Source organism: Lagopus leucura, unplaced genomic scaffold (assembly GCF_019238085.1).
Source record: "Lagopus leucura isolate 7727_CA_CO unplaced genomic scaffold, USGS_WTPT01 Super-Scaffold_797, whole genome shotgun sequence".
NCBI lineage: Eukaryota > Metazoa > Chordata > Aves > Galliformes > Phasianidae > Lagopus > Lagopus leucura.
This window is the reverse complement of record NW_024962259.1, coordinates 3,935,458-3,950,001: the sequence shown is the minus strand read 5'-3', so window position 1 is coordinate 3,950,001 and position 14,544 is coordinate 3,935,458. Positions and strand designations below refer to the sequence as shown.

General features: G+C 40.1%; 1 protein-coding gene across 1 annotated transcript in view; it reads right to left on the bottom strand.

Annotated features, from left to right (window-relative positions):
- CA10 (carbonic anhydrase 10) overlaps positions 1-14,544 on the bottom strand; it is a 152,998-nt gene that overhangs the window by 20,348 nt on the left and 118,106 nt on the right. Inside the window, exon 4 of the mRNA XM_042865248.1 lies at positions 13,035-13,220. Coding sequence (XP_042721182.1) covers positions 13,035-13,220 — 186 coding nt within the window. The remainder of the gene's footprint in view (positions 1-13,034; positions 13,221-14,544) is intronic.

The window sequence follows — 14,544 nt, the reverse complement described above, 5'->3', positions numbered from 1 at the left end:
CTGTCAGCATCACTGAGGATGTCACAGGTTGCTCATGCGAGCGTTTCTGAAAGCACAGGTGTATGAGTTCAAGATGCTCCGGCAGGTCACTGTATTGCACATCTTTATGCTGCCAAACTGTCCCTGCATTCCGTTTTTTTTACTCTGATGTACATAATTGTATATAATGCCACATTAACCATGGTTTTTAAATATTATTCTCTAGCTTTGTATCGTGTGAGCAGAACAACATTAAGGTGAAATCTAAGTGTATAGGGTGGTGCTGCAATTCAGCAGAAATGATGCTGCAGCTGTAATAAAAAGCTGAATTTTCTTGACCTGTTTGATCTCTCTTTGTGGCAAGGTAAAAAGAGAACAGATTTGATGAGAAAGTGGAGAGCAAGGTAAAATAAGACTACAGGCAAACCAACTACTGGGTGTACAACCAACCTCTCTGTTCCCATTTCTGAGCCTCAGAGCACATGATAGTCTGTGCTATTTCATCAAAGTTAATTCTCCATTTTCTGACGATTTGCAATGTCCATTTGCTGTTTGCATTAAATAAGTAAACAAAACCAACACAAAACAGCAGCACAAGACCTGCCTTTATCACAGAATTCACATTCTCAATGTGAATTTAAATTACAAGGAAAGACTATCTTTCTTTTGCTGTTGTTACCACAGATCAGTTTGTTTTGTAGAAACTGTGATGGTTTCTCTTTCCGTAGAGATGACTGCTGTAAACAGTGTATGCAAATGAAATACCTGCACATTTAGGAAAAGTTCATTTGTTTCATTAGCAGCAATGGGACAAAACAGCTCTTTAGTTACCAATCTGCTGATCAGAATCAATCAACATCTTAGAGTTTGAACTCTGTCAAAAAAATCAGATGGTTCAATAAATGGAGACTTTGCTTTCAAATAGTAACTATGCATTTGGAAATATTGCAAAAGATATTTACCATATCAGCATTCCTTCATCTTTGAAGATGCATCTTGGTAAATTATTCTCACTGCTTCAGTGCCTTTTAATACTGTAATGCTTATAACCCTACTGCAATTCAAAAGAGTGCTATGACTTAGCTTGGCATGCTCACTACAGGATAGACTTCAGTGTTTGGCAGTGTTTTGGTTTCAGGTAGGCAGAATATTGTGTGTATCTGATGGGAAATTCATGCTATTATCCATTAATACATTTGCATGCTATCGTTTGCACAGTGTGTAGTGCACTGGCGTGATTGATTTTTGCTACAGAAATAGGAATGACAAGATCTGCCCATTCAAGGTACCCATGAGCAAATTTTGGGAAATCAGGTAGGCAACATCTCTGGGACTTTGAACACACCACAGAATGTTGTGCTTTGGTCCTCACTGTGCCACAGCCCGTTGTCATGACTGCAGTTGACTCAGCCTCTGTCTCTGCCCAGCCATTTGTAAAATCTGCGAAATAATTATGCTGCAAGGTAATTGATAGTTAATGGGGAGCATGTTAATGACTGTAAAGCATTTGACAAAAAGCATTATAAGGGCTATCATTACTGCCTGTTGTGAGCAGCTATCAGCATTTCAGAATACCTACAGGGAACATGAAGTGACCACTTCTAGACATGACGTGTCTGAGTTAGATTTCTGCTGCGGCCTCATCTCTAAACAAAGCAGTGAACTAAAAGGAGACGGTCTCTTCCAGCTCTTCATTTTTATTTTCGTCTTCACAAACATTAAAGGACAGACTTAAAGCTGATATAAGAAGACACAACTCAGAAATTCTGTTGGTTTTCTGGCCTTTTCCCACTTACAAATTTTTTCTTTTAAACCATGTAGGTCTTTAGATTTAATCATGGCCGTTCACTTTGAGATACGAGCTGCCATTTTTAGAGCACGAAATACAGAACACTATGTAGCAACACACAGGTAAAATCGAGCTGCTTCACGCTGCCCCGAGGTGGTTTGATGACCACATGCAAAATGGTGCTGAGTTTACTGATCACGTGAAAGATGCATGGGGTCAAAAAACTGATCAGTTCTTCTGTGCTAGCAAAGAAGTCTGTTTCATTTTAAACAAAGGAATTGGTCTGAATAGTGTAGCACTTTTTCCTCTTCTGGCTTATTCAGAGCAAATAAATGTGAAGTTCACGTATGTGCTGACATGCTCATAGTCCCTTTTTTTTCACTGGGTCTGTTAATGTATATGAAGAGCTGTGGGAACAGACCCCAGAGTTGTTGTCTAGAAGCTCAGAATTCTAACACAAGATTTCCAACTTTCTTTGCCATATTTGTTTCTACTGATCAATATACCTGAAATGTAAGTCTGTATTTTCAAATAGGCCATTGGAAAAAGTTTTTAATTTTTTTTTTCACTCTGCTATTTTTCCTTTCATCATTTGTCTGGGTTTCTAAAAGACAATCCTATGAGAATGAAACAGACATCCATTAGAATCTGGGAGAATAAATGTGATTATTTTTTTTTTAAATTACCCCAGGGAATAACTCTGCCAGTTAGGATGGAGAACAGTTCCTCTATTGCACCTTTTGTAACTGAGAAACAGCACTCTAAGGCTCTAAGCTACAAATCAAGCAGTGAAAATCCTCTTGACTGAACACACCCTTGGGCTTCACGCAGAATAAGGCCTTGCAGTAATCAGAAGCTGGGATTTTTTTTTGCTGAAAAAGAGTTTTGCTGGAAAATGCTTACATGTCAAAACCAAAGTACCTTGTGCAGGGAACTTGATTTCAAAGAACTTCTGCTGAAAAACAAACAGAGGCTGTTGGATATCTGCCTGATTTCCTGCCAGCACGTCTGTTGATTTAGTCAAGAGTCTGGACACCCAATGTTTCCTCACCCTAGCTTATCTTACAGCAATTTGTTGGTTTTCCTTTGGTGTTCCTCTCCTCAGCAAGACAATAAATGTGCATAAAGGATTGTTTGTAGATAGAGGCAGATTGTCAAAGGGGCAATCTGGGTACCTACGGCTTGGGAGCTTTCAGATTCCTGTAGAGAACTCTGCCTTAAACCAGAACTGTTAGGGTTGGGCTGTGATTTGCAGAGCTGGAAGCACATAGAAATATTCTTGTCTACTGCCTCTCTTCCAGCTCTACCATGCCTGAAGCAGAAAGCCAGCATGGTCAGGGATGAATTGTACTGTTCAAAACCACAGCAGTGCCTTTCTTCCCAGCTTGCCCATTAGCCCACCTCACTGGAAATAGCTTGCTGTGACCACTGCTCTGAAGTTAAAGATGGAACAATATGTGCCAAAATCTGACTTAACTGGAACACTTTTGGTGCAGTAATTTGTATTTCAGGTAAAATTCAGGTCCCTGCAGGTCAATGCTACTGTTGCTGTTTAGAAGCAATTCACAAGCCTCAAAACAACAAAGAGATTTCACAACATGCAGAATTACAATTACAGCTCTGCCTGCCTCTTTGGTTATTTGCTTATGTGTTTGGAGAATTGGTGTGTCCTGATAGGGAAAGTGTGTTATAGAGGGTTCTAAGTCTCACCCGTGATGGGTACTTCTGCAAATACTCAATGTATTTTAATTATGCTTTTATTGGTAGCATATTTTTATGATATTTTATTGACCTTTCCCTGTTTTTTATGTGAAGAGAGAAAGAGATGAACGCTAACCTCAAACCACTTGACAGCTTGTACTTGGAGTACACTTGGTTCTAAGAAGCCTTTTATCCTTTTCTGAATCATGATTCCCTATTTCAGACAAGGCAGCAATTCATCTTTTATGTATATTACCATAAGCTTTTTTTGTTCTCTCAGAAAAGAAGAAAAGGATTGGGGTTTGTTTCTTGCTTCTTCTGGAGAATCTTAGAACCAGATTTGAAATCCATGCTCCTCTGCTGCTTCAGTCTAGTGAAAAAGTGCTGCATTGATGTTTTGATGGAAAACTTTCTACACAACTTTGTCAGAGTATTTCAGGCTTGTGAGATAGGTAGGAAAAAAGCATCAGGTGAAAACTGGGTGGCCAAACTCCCATAGCCATGGATACTGTAATATTAAGTCCTGAATGAATGTGAAAAATGATGGCCTGTAAAGACTATACCCACATGCTTTGCTCTGCTTTGCTTTGGGTGTAGGCTTCAGTGTAACTGCTGGGTTGGTGACAGCATACAAGGTGACAGAGAAGCCCTCGAGTGCTTTGTGATTACTTTGTTGGACAACTCAAGGAACCAGGATAGAAATCAATAAAGAGAAAAGGACAAAACAATCACATATCAAAACACGCCCCACGTATGGCATTCACACTGAATTTGCCTTCAGAATGTAAATTCACTGATCTGTTTTTGATCCATAGGAATTTTGCAATGCATTTGAAGGAATATTACAGCAGTTGCTGATCAGTCCTGTACTGAAGGTCAAGTAGAATGACTGCGTTATTGACTGATTTTGCTGTTAGCAGAATTTCCTGGGAGTGACACGTTCATATGTTGATAAGAAATGGTAGATAAAAGCTGATATGATAGATGGACAGTAGTGGATCTTCCTAGCTAAGATCCAGAACTCTCTTTGGTAAAACTTCCAGAGTAGTAACTTTGTATATGGTGCTTTTCTAACCTGTCTGTGACAGTGTCACTTAGGGAATGTTTTTGTGGCAGTTAGAGTGGAGAAAAGGACAAACCTACTGAAAAGCAACTTTCTCATTCTGTTCACTTCTGATGAGTTTGAATCCAGCGAGTCTTGGCAGATGTGTGAAGTGATTTCCAGTAGTTTATCCAGAGATAAGGTGCAGGCAGGTAAAGGTGGGATATTAAAAGATAAGCAGAAAGAAAATGGACCTTAAAGAAATGTTTTAACCTTGTGAATTCTCTTTCTCTGAAGAGTTAATGCTGATGTGCCTGCTATCGTGTGCTGTTTTAAAGATAGGTACACCCGAGAAGCTGACCTAATTGTAATAATTTCAGAACATGCTTGTAAAACAGTAACAATGTGAGTTCACTTCTCTTCATTGTTTGTAAAACATGCAAATCCATTTTCTATCACAATTTTGTGATAGGAAAGAATGTTTAAAAGTATTTCCTTCTCAGTCCTTATTGAAATTGTTGACGAACTAGCTGGTTAAAATGAAAGTTAAAGTGTTTTGACTTTCTTGGAGGCACTGTACGCTTGTGTGCTTTTAATTAAGGAGAGGTCTACAGTGGTGGTGGAAGGTCAAAGCGGTATGCTAAATGAAAACTGCAGCTCTCCAACCTCACAGTGTTCCCTGAATCCCTGAACGTGTAATAAAAAGTCCACTAGCATTGACGTGATTTAGTTGTCTTTTTACTACAGTACTGAAACACCTCTTAATGATTCTTAAGAAACTATTAAACATAAGGTAAGGGACAAAGACTTAACAAAGGAGGAGCTGAAGCTATGGAAATAAACTGAAGGTTAAATGGTAAGGCTTCACAACTGTGTTAGACAACAAGAATTGTTATCAGGGAGGAGCAAAATGCCAGGCTGCTCCCTGGAGAAAGACTCCTGGGCTAATTCAGCCCCTGGGGGATGTGCTGCTCCCTGCCCCACTCATGTCCTCAGTGCCAGTGATCAGAGAGTCCAGATGAAATGTGGGAAAGATGGGGTATGAGCCAGGAATTCCTGCCTGCCACAAGAAGGGCTGCCCAGCAAGCCTGGAGCATGCAGGAATGGGGTCACCGTGCTGTTTGAAGTTCTTCCATTTGCTCAGTAACCCCAACATTACTGCAGCCAGATTCCAAAGTGAATCCTGGCTCTGGAGTCTACAGGGGTTATTCTTAATCTCTCTGGTCCTAAGAAGGGCCAGAACTGGGTATGATTCAAGGCAGCATAACCAAGCTATGGCTGCAAGTGCCCAGCACCTAACATGCAAGTGCCTGAGAAATTCCGTTGGGTTTGGTGATGGAACTTGAAGGTTTTTGTGTCGTCTGTTGTTTAACTTTGGATTCCTCTGTTAATGGTCTGTTTGCCAGTATTTATCCTCCAGCAGAGAAAGCATCACTTAAAAGAGACTGAGCTAAAAGGTTTTGCTTTTTTTTTTTCCTATCTGAGATCAATAATCATTATATAAATACATTATACAAATAGCAAGTGGTACAATCTAGACAAAACTCCATGGCTTTCAGGATAGTTTTGTCTAGGAATATGATAGCAGTAATCACTCCCTATTTTTTGTTCCTTTTGTAAATTGTGAAGATGATAAAACTTCATATAATCTTGCTTTTTATTTTCTTCTGTGGTTGTCCAGGAATGTGGCTGCAGGAACTTCTGAGTACAAAATTGGTTTGATTCCTCCTTTCTCTGGAATGTTACAATAAATACATTTGTGGAAAAAGTTAAAATTTATGAGAAGTGTAATGGAAAACTCATTCCCAAGTAACATAAAACCCATTGCAGAACAAATGCAGTTTTTTGGCTGCAGGGGTAAATTGCTCTTTAATTAAAGAAGAATCATCCAATATCAAGTAGAGCCATCCCAAGCAAATTATAATCATTTGGAATAAGGCAAAATGAATGCTTCATAAGTGACACCAGAGGTTTAGAGGGCTGAATGTTTTACTGTCCCAGTGGTTTAAAAGAGCAAATCCTACAGCTGCTACTCTAAGCAGAAAAACTCCACCTTACTGCTTTATGATGCTGGATTTTAGAATTGAGGCACCAAGGGGATTTAGATTATAGTTTGTGACAGACTGTGCTCTCAGTACACTGACACTCTTTTCCTCTTCCCCCTCCCCCTAGAAATGAGAACAGTTGGTATCTGAAATCTAAACATGTGCAAAAATGTATTTATTACTGAAGGGGATCTGTTTCTCTCCATATCTAAGAAATTCAACATTTACTATTCCAAGCAGCAGATACTTTGTTGTGTTGCTACATGAACACAAACTGACATTTTCATAGAGCTTGTAGTTTGCTCAGGCAGTTCTGCAATTCTGTTAAGATTCTGTAAGATTCAGAAAAGCAGGTTTCAAAGGAGAAAAGTTTTCTGGCGAGGAACACCCACATATATGTAGAGGATGAAAAATAAATAATGATACTTCACCACATGTTTAGAAGAACAAACGATGGTTAATTATTGTGTGCTACTTCACGCAGTGCTTCTGGAACAATATCATCTGTAGCTGACAGGAAAATATACAGTGAACTGAAGTATATCCTTTTATCTTCCCTTTCCATTTGCACCACACTGTCACCTACTGTTTTATTCCTGGGTTCAGGTACAGTAAACGCCTTAGCATTTAGTCAACAACTCTTCTGCTTTTGCTTAGCAACTTGTTTTATCAGCTCATTTTTCTTTGGGATGTATTTTGGGAATATTTAAAAATATTTCTGATGAATTTCACTTCACCGAATAGCAGTGGTTTCCAACATGCCTTCCTGCAAGCCCTGCTGTCTGGTTATCTCCCCTGGTGGGCTACACTCAAAGTCATGGTGGGTCCAGATGCAGGGGCAGGCACTGTGTCACCACATAGCATTAAAAGGAGATGGACTGGGCTCTGCTCCTACATCACATCTCTTAAAATGCCAACTTCCCTGCACTGTCAGATGAGAGTGGAATAGAGTTTGCAATGGGTAATTCTTAAACTGGCACACCATGGTCAGGTGGTCAGTTTTTGCTGATACATTGCTCACTGCTATTTTCTTATATTAATCTGCAATAAAACCCACCTAACAGGAAATACAACATTTGATTTTGGTTTAGAAAAATACAGTAGTCAATTCTAATAAGCGTGGCTTTTAAACTCTAACTCTGCTTTTGTGTGTATGAGCATCTTGTAACATTTCTGATGAAGCCCACCTGTAGTCTTTGGGGTGGACAGAGGTGCATTCCTGCTCCTGACGTGGTGCTCATCACCACTGATGTCAATTCCCCACGTGAACAGTCTCCTTATGTTGCAGTAATGACAATACCTCCACCTCTTCCTGATTTATATTCTATTCCTCTAGCAGTTTAATTCATTATCCTATTGACTTTCTCCTCTGAAGCTGAACATTAATCTGAAGGTTATAGAGATTTTACTAAACCACCCTTCCATTAGACATGTGTTCCCTCATCTGGTACTGCCCTCAGAGGCTTATTTTTCAACATTAATCAGCACAGGAATACAGTAAACTTATCTTCTGGCTGCAACACTTAAAAATGACCCGTATTGTTTCCAATAAAATTTCCAAAATACAGACGACCTGTGGCAATGGGCATCACCTGCTGCCTTTCCTGAGGAAGGAGTGTGTGCTCCCCTGTATTTTGCTGAACAGCCTTGGGAGAATCTCACATCCTCACATCAGTGAGGATCCTACAGGGAAGAAAAAGCAAACAGAAGTCCAGGCTTGGATGGAGGGCAGTAAATTTTGCACAGGGAAATGTGTGGGGAAAACATGTTTTTGTGCAGAATGCAGAAGAGGAGGCAGAGGCCTGAGCCATGTCACAGAAAGGCATGGCTAACATTTACCTCTGGAAGAAGTTAGGGCCTCACCCACTAAGAGGAGATGTGGCTGGTTTGCAGCTTGGAACAAGCAGTACGTTTAGGGTCAGCCTGTGCCTACGGCTTCCTCTGACCTGCTGATGGACTTGCTTTGTTTCACCAGCATCACTGAAGTCGTAATTCACATATGGTTGTATCAGAACTATTCCAGGAAAGTTTTTCTGCTTGGTATAAGAATACCAACAGAAGCATTTTGGGAGAGGTTATTCAGACCTACACAGGCAAATCAGAGGTGTGCAGAAGGCCTCCATGACAATATCACTTCTTCTGATTTAGCAGTTGAGATCGTTCTAATTCTGCAGAAGACTGGATTAAATGATTTCAGCTGGCCTGATGTTTCTCACAGGCTGTTTCTCTGTCAGTCCTGCTTCTAAAAATATCAGAAGTTGGATTTGCAGCACTGATCTCTCTGATAAATAATCCTTCACTATCATTCAAAGTTCCCTACTCACGTACAATTTGCCTGATTTCACATAGAAAATGAAGTAGTAGAAGGCTGGTGTTTCAGAATTTCTGGTCTCCTTCCCCCACCTCTGTTTTCTTATATTTTGCTTCAATTTTTTATTAGCTTTTGCAGCAGAAAAAAACAAATCTTGGTTTCAAACTTTCTGTGTAGATGCAATATATGTTCACTTATCCAGATACTTCGTGGCTATCATTTTATTTCTCATGTAGGAGGTGAAGTCATTTTGTGCTTATAATGTCTGTCATAGGTTTTCAGAAGATGACTTGGTGGGCAGAAAAGAATAAATCTTTGCTTTATATATGCAAATCTATTTTCTGCACTGTGGAGTCTTGTTTGAAAAGTGCATAGCATAAACAATGAAGCTCCTTGACTTTCTTCCTCTACGTAGATAAGACCACTGCAGTGTGCAGCCACGAGGTAGTTGGAGTAAAGCTTAAAGGGTCCAGTTTTCTTCATGACTCTTGTAGGTTCAGTTACCTTTATTTTATTTTGTATTTTAACAAGGTAGACAGAGCTCAAACAGCAGCACTATTCTGCTGTATTCTCTGTTTCTTCCTTTCTGAGGGAAGATGGCCTCATTAATGATACAGACACTTGTGCTAGAAGCAGTTTTGCATGGAGACATTAGGCAGCAGACGTGAATGATTGGTGTCTTGGTTGTGCTCTTCGCTTGAGCCAAGATTTTCTTTGCATTGCTACTCTATAGTAGGATGCTCACACAAAGAGTACAGAATTGAATGCTCTCAAGAATGTATCTGAGGCACAAACAAATGCTCAATTTATTTTTTTAAACATTCCAAAGCCTTTCATTTTTTTTGTATTAGCAGTGTTAAACGTATTGATGATAATCTGATGCTCATTTTTAAAGTCCTTACATTGAAACTATTCGGGCCTTGGTTCAGTTATTCTGTCTGCTGAAGTGATCATCAGGGGCTAAAAGCTACCCAGATCTCTCTTGACAGACTTTAACACCTGAAGCCTGGAAATTACAAGCCTCTCAGTATCGCTCAGACCATGGGACATTTTGAAACAAATTGCCAGTTCTGGATGTTTTTCATTCCGTGGTGCCACTGCAGTGCTCTCCAGCCTGCTGAGTGCCTGTGCTCTTGCAGAACATCTTCACTATGCAAAAAAAAAAAAAAAAAAAGCATTCTAAAAACAGGCCTCTTGCTTAGTGTGGATCTTAGGCTTGATTTCCAGATGTGTAAAGAAAACTGCTCATAATTGAAAATATAATGGAGCCACTTAGCAGCTTCAGCTTCCCTGGATTTGGATTTAACTCTGGTCTGTTAGAGCCAGTCTAAGTTTTCAGTGCTGTTAGGGAGGGCTGCTCTGCCCCCCAGCCCTCCTCTCCCCAGTGCGCTGATGTGAATGTGTCAGTGTCAGTGGAAAAGAGGGGATTGAATTGAATCACACTGCTTGGGTAACTCAGGAATTGTTTCTATAGCAAGATAGAGGTCGTAGTAAATGCCATAGTTACTTTGTCCAAAATAAATAAGAACAGCAGCAACAAGGAAGCGTCATGGGCATTACTGTGCAACCAGCAATCAAATGGTGGAATCCTGCAGTCATGCTTCTCTGGTTGCCTTCACCTGCTAAAGCCCAAACCAGAAAATCTTCACTGCTCTGGTTGCTGCACAACCTAAATTAAAGCAATGTAGTTATTTTTCTTTATCCTATCTCCTCTGACAGTATCACGGGAGTGATAATAATTAGCAGCAGCTTTCTTGAAAGCATATGTTGCCTTACAGAGTCATGTACTCAATCATAAAGTCAGCTAACTTGTCTATAGTTTTGTCATTCTAGTTGCCGGGAGCTGTAAATATTGCATCTCCCAGACTTACATAGACAATACTTGTATGGGTGAATGGGCATCCTAAGAACACTGTCAGCTGCCATCCTTTACTAAAAATTTGCACCTATGCTATTCAACATGATTTATTTGACTCTGTGTTTGTGCTTTGGAAACAGTATGTGTTTTATAACTTAGACTTTACTGAAGATACAGATCCAAACTGATAATTAACACTTGACCTTACTGGAATTCACTTGTTTGACTGCCCAAAATGGCTACCTGCAACTTTGAAAAGCACATCCTTGAAGGTTAGAATTCATCTCCACCATCCAAAAAGGAGACATCTAATCTAAGCATCTTGTCCAGCTGTTTGCCTGCTCTCTTGTCAAGGCAGATGCATTTCCACTGAGCGATTTGTCCTGTCCTAAGAGATTTGTCTCTAGCTATCAGGAATGCTCATCCTCTGAAGATGCCAGTCTTCTTCCATTCACAGTAGGAGGAATTCAGATAATTAGATGAATCCTTCCTATACTGTGGATCCAGCGATGCACCACTGGCTGACTGACTGTGGTTTCTACTTAGCTAGATTTTCTGGTTTTATTAATAGAGAACTGAGGTCTGTGCTAGCAAATAATACCTAAGCTTGACAAAATGTATTACTGCAATAATTCAGAAATAATAGGAAGGTGATGGCCTTGATCTAGAGACTCCAGAGGCAACACAGAGGGCAGAGGAAGCTATTCACGCTATTTCACTGCTGATGCTGGGAAACGAGGTTAGAAAGCTGAATTTTCTGCTTAACCAATAAATGGAAATGAGCACCGCCTGGAAGAGATTCGGGGCGTTTAAACCAGGGCTCTGGTTGGCAAGTGGGACAGCTCAGCTGTGCAGCATCTAAGGTACGTGTGACTGATTTCATGGAAGGCCGTGCAGGGAACTGCCATGGTGCTCGCAGGCAGTCGGGCACTCGGCGATGGTGGGCAGCTGGGCCAGCAGCATCTGTAGCTCTCCCAGCCGAGCAGCTGCTTTGCTACCCTGCTCTCCTCCAAGAAACCATCGCTAGCTCCACTTTGAAGTGTCACTGCATCATTTGGCATTTTGAAGTGGACCTTCTTTAAGTTATTCAGTGGTATTTCAAGCATAACAGGACGGTGGCTCAGGTACAGCTGCTGTGTGTCAACTGTTTCAAGAATAGAAATGTATTGAAGCCAAAGGAATGTTAGGTCAATATTAACCTGGCTGCAGGAAGGCAGGCTGAAGGAGATAAACTGTCATGTTTAGTCTCTACATTAGAAGGTTAAGGTCTTCCAATCCAATGCCAGCTGCACTTATTGCTGTGCTTCGAAACTTCTATTTTTGAAGTCCCAAAGCCTAGGTAAGTACTAGCACCAAGCATAGCACAAAAATGCTCTACACGTTTACTTTTTGTTATAGTCTATGAGCGATTAATTTCTAACTTTTCTATTCCTTTGAAAACATCTGAAACAATCCTGATATGTTGTATGGAGTGCAGCGGAGTGTTTCAGCTGGATACTTCTTTCTTGTTCAGTCAAACTGCTTTCATTTGGGTATCTCTCCCCTATAAATAAGATTAGCTAAGCGAATACCCAAGTTACTGTAAAGCACCCAACTTTAGGCTCTTAAAGGAGTCATACATTTTATGCCCACTTATCACAGAATTTAAACAAGGCAGCCAGAAGTCAGTTGTGTAAAACATGAGTAATTTCATGAAAAAGCTGCTGCTGGTTATGTTACATGTCTGTGAAGCTTTTCAAAGTAACTAATTGCCATCAGTTAAAACATTATTTGGCAATCCTACAGTTAATGTCCTGCTCTTAAATAGCCGCTGCTGCACAACACCAAAGGAAACACTCATTAATTGTCTGATCACCAGAATCTGTGATAGATATTACAGATGGTGATGCACTATTCCCCAACAAAGTTCTTCACTATGAAAAAATTATTCGTTTTGATCTTCCAAAAGAAAGGTAATAGGACACTTACAGAGTATCTTAAAAATAACCCCTATGGTTATTCTGAAGCATTGCCTTATTTGTTAAGTGGAGGAGAGATGCTGGCAGTTAAAGGATCCACAAGGCTACTTGACTGCTTTGTAGGCAGTGCATTTGTGAGTACAAGGTGTCCACGAGTGCAGCTAAACAGTTTCTTTTTAAATACGACTCACACATGTAGCCATGCATGGGCCGGGAATAAAAAGTAACACAAAAGCTGAATTCCACCCTGGATTAAGGGAAACAATTTTTTTGTTGCAAATACCTTCAGGTGGAAATGAAAAGTGTAGCATTCCATGCTGCTTCATTTGTCACTCGAATATGCTGACGTACCTCCCCAGAGAACGCCTGTCCGTTGAGAAGGTGCTCTGATCCCTGGCTGTCCTCACTTCCGAAGTGTAACCGGATTTCCTCCAGGCGGTGGCTGTATGTCATCGGCCCTCCAGAGATGTTCACCAAGTGCTCTTTGTCTAATCGTAGAGAAACGTGTCTCCCTGTGTTGTACATTGTCCCGCTGACCTAAACAGAATGGGGGATGGAAAGTGTTCCTTTCAATATCATTTGTAATTCCTTGAGACCAATTACACACAATGCAGGTGTCTGCATCCTACACGTCTTCATTTAAACTTGGCACTGTATCTCATTATTACTGTGATGAAACACGTGACCTGAGGACATGCTTCAGGTGTGTGAATTTTAACTGTACATTAAAATATTTCTGTAAATCCATATGGAGCTGTTCTATCCAGGGCTGCATGGTTAGCACAATGAGTGAGACTATTATACTTCTGAATAAGTAGGCTTCTAGAATATTTCTCATCCAAAATCTGAGTAGTGACTTCATTACTAAATTTGTCCACTGAAAATGGGGACATTTCTGCTGGCTTAAATTATTTAAGTACGCTTGAAGAAATCTGAAATTTAATTCATTTTTTTCTTCTTTCGATATTCATAACAGTTATCTAAAAGTAAAGGTGCTGCAAAAGCAGGGAGATAATTATTCATAAAGCAGGGAGCCTTGCTCATTCTGATGCTGCAGGTCAAGCCATTCACTGTCCTCTGCTGCAAGGCTCTTTGTTCTGGGTATTCTACAGTCGCCAGAAGTTCTGGCCACAGTGGTACAAAATGAATTATGGCTTGGTGAGTATCTCCAGTTCCTCCTACACCTCAAGTAGCTGTAATGATCTTTGAGATTCAGCTTCATTTTTAAAAAGACTGAATGGTACACTTCACTGAAAACTGATATACGGTTTCTGTAATGAAAAAGAAAACAATTGTAGAAATCTTTTTTTTCAACAGAATATAATTCAGTCCCATTTACCCCTGTCACAGGAGAAGTTCCTACAGCAGGAGGTTCCTTAACTTACACGTCATCGAAAAGTGCAATACGCCAGCTTGAGTTAAAGTAGAAGAGTGATTGATTTTAGAATGCTCTGCGTGGATGCAAATGCTACACTTGAATGGCATTCATTTACGTTAAGAAGGGGAAGGATAGCAATAATATGCTTTGTTGCACTTCAATTTAAAATTAAAGACGTGCCTATTATGTATTATATCCTATACATCAGTGCTATAGTAATTAACATTGCCGCAGTGTCGTTTTATCTGTAATAGTAATTACAGAATTTAAATGACCTGTTTTGTTGCACAGTATGTTGTAAAAAAATTACAGCGCAGAGTGCGATGCAGCCGCACGAATGAGACGGAACAGGTTTTGAGTGCTGTGGTTATTTTAAACTTTGATATACGCCGTTTCTGTTTTGTTTATTCCAATTCAAAATAGACAGTTTCAAATGGTTTTAGAAAAGCAGTAAACACAAATATTCCCATTCATCTCCAGTAA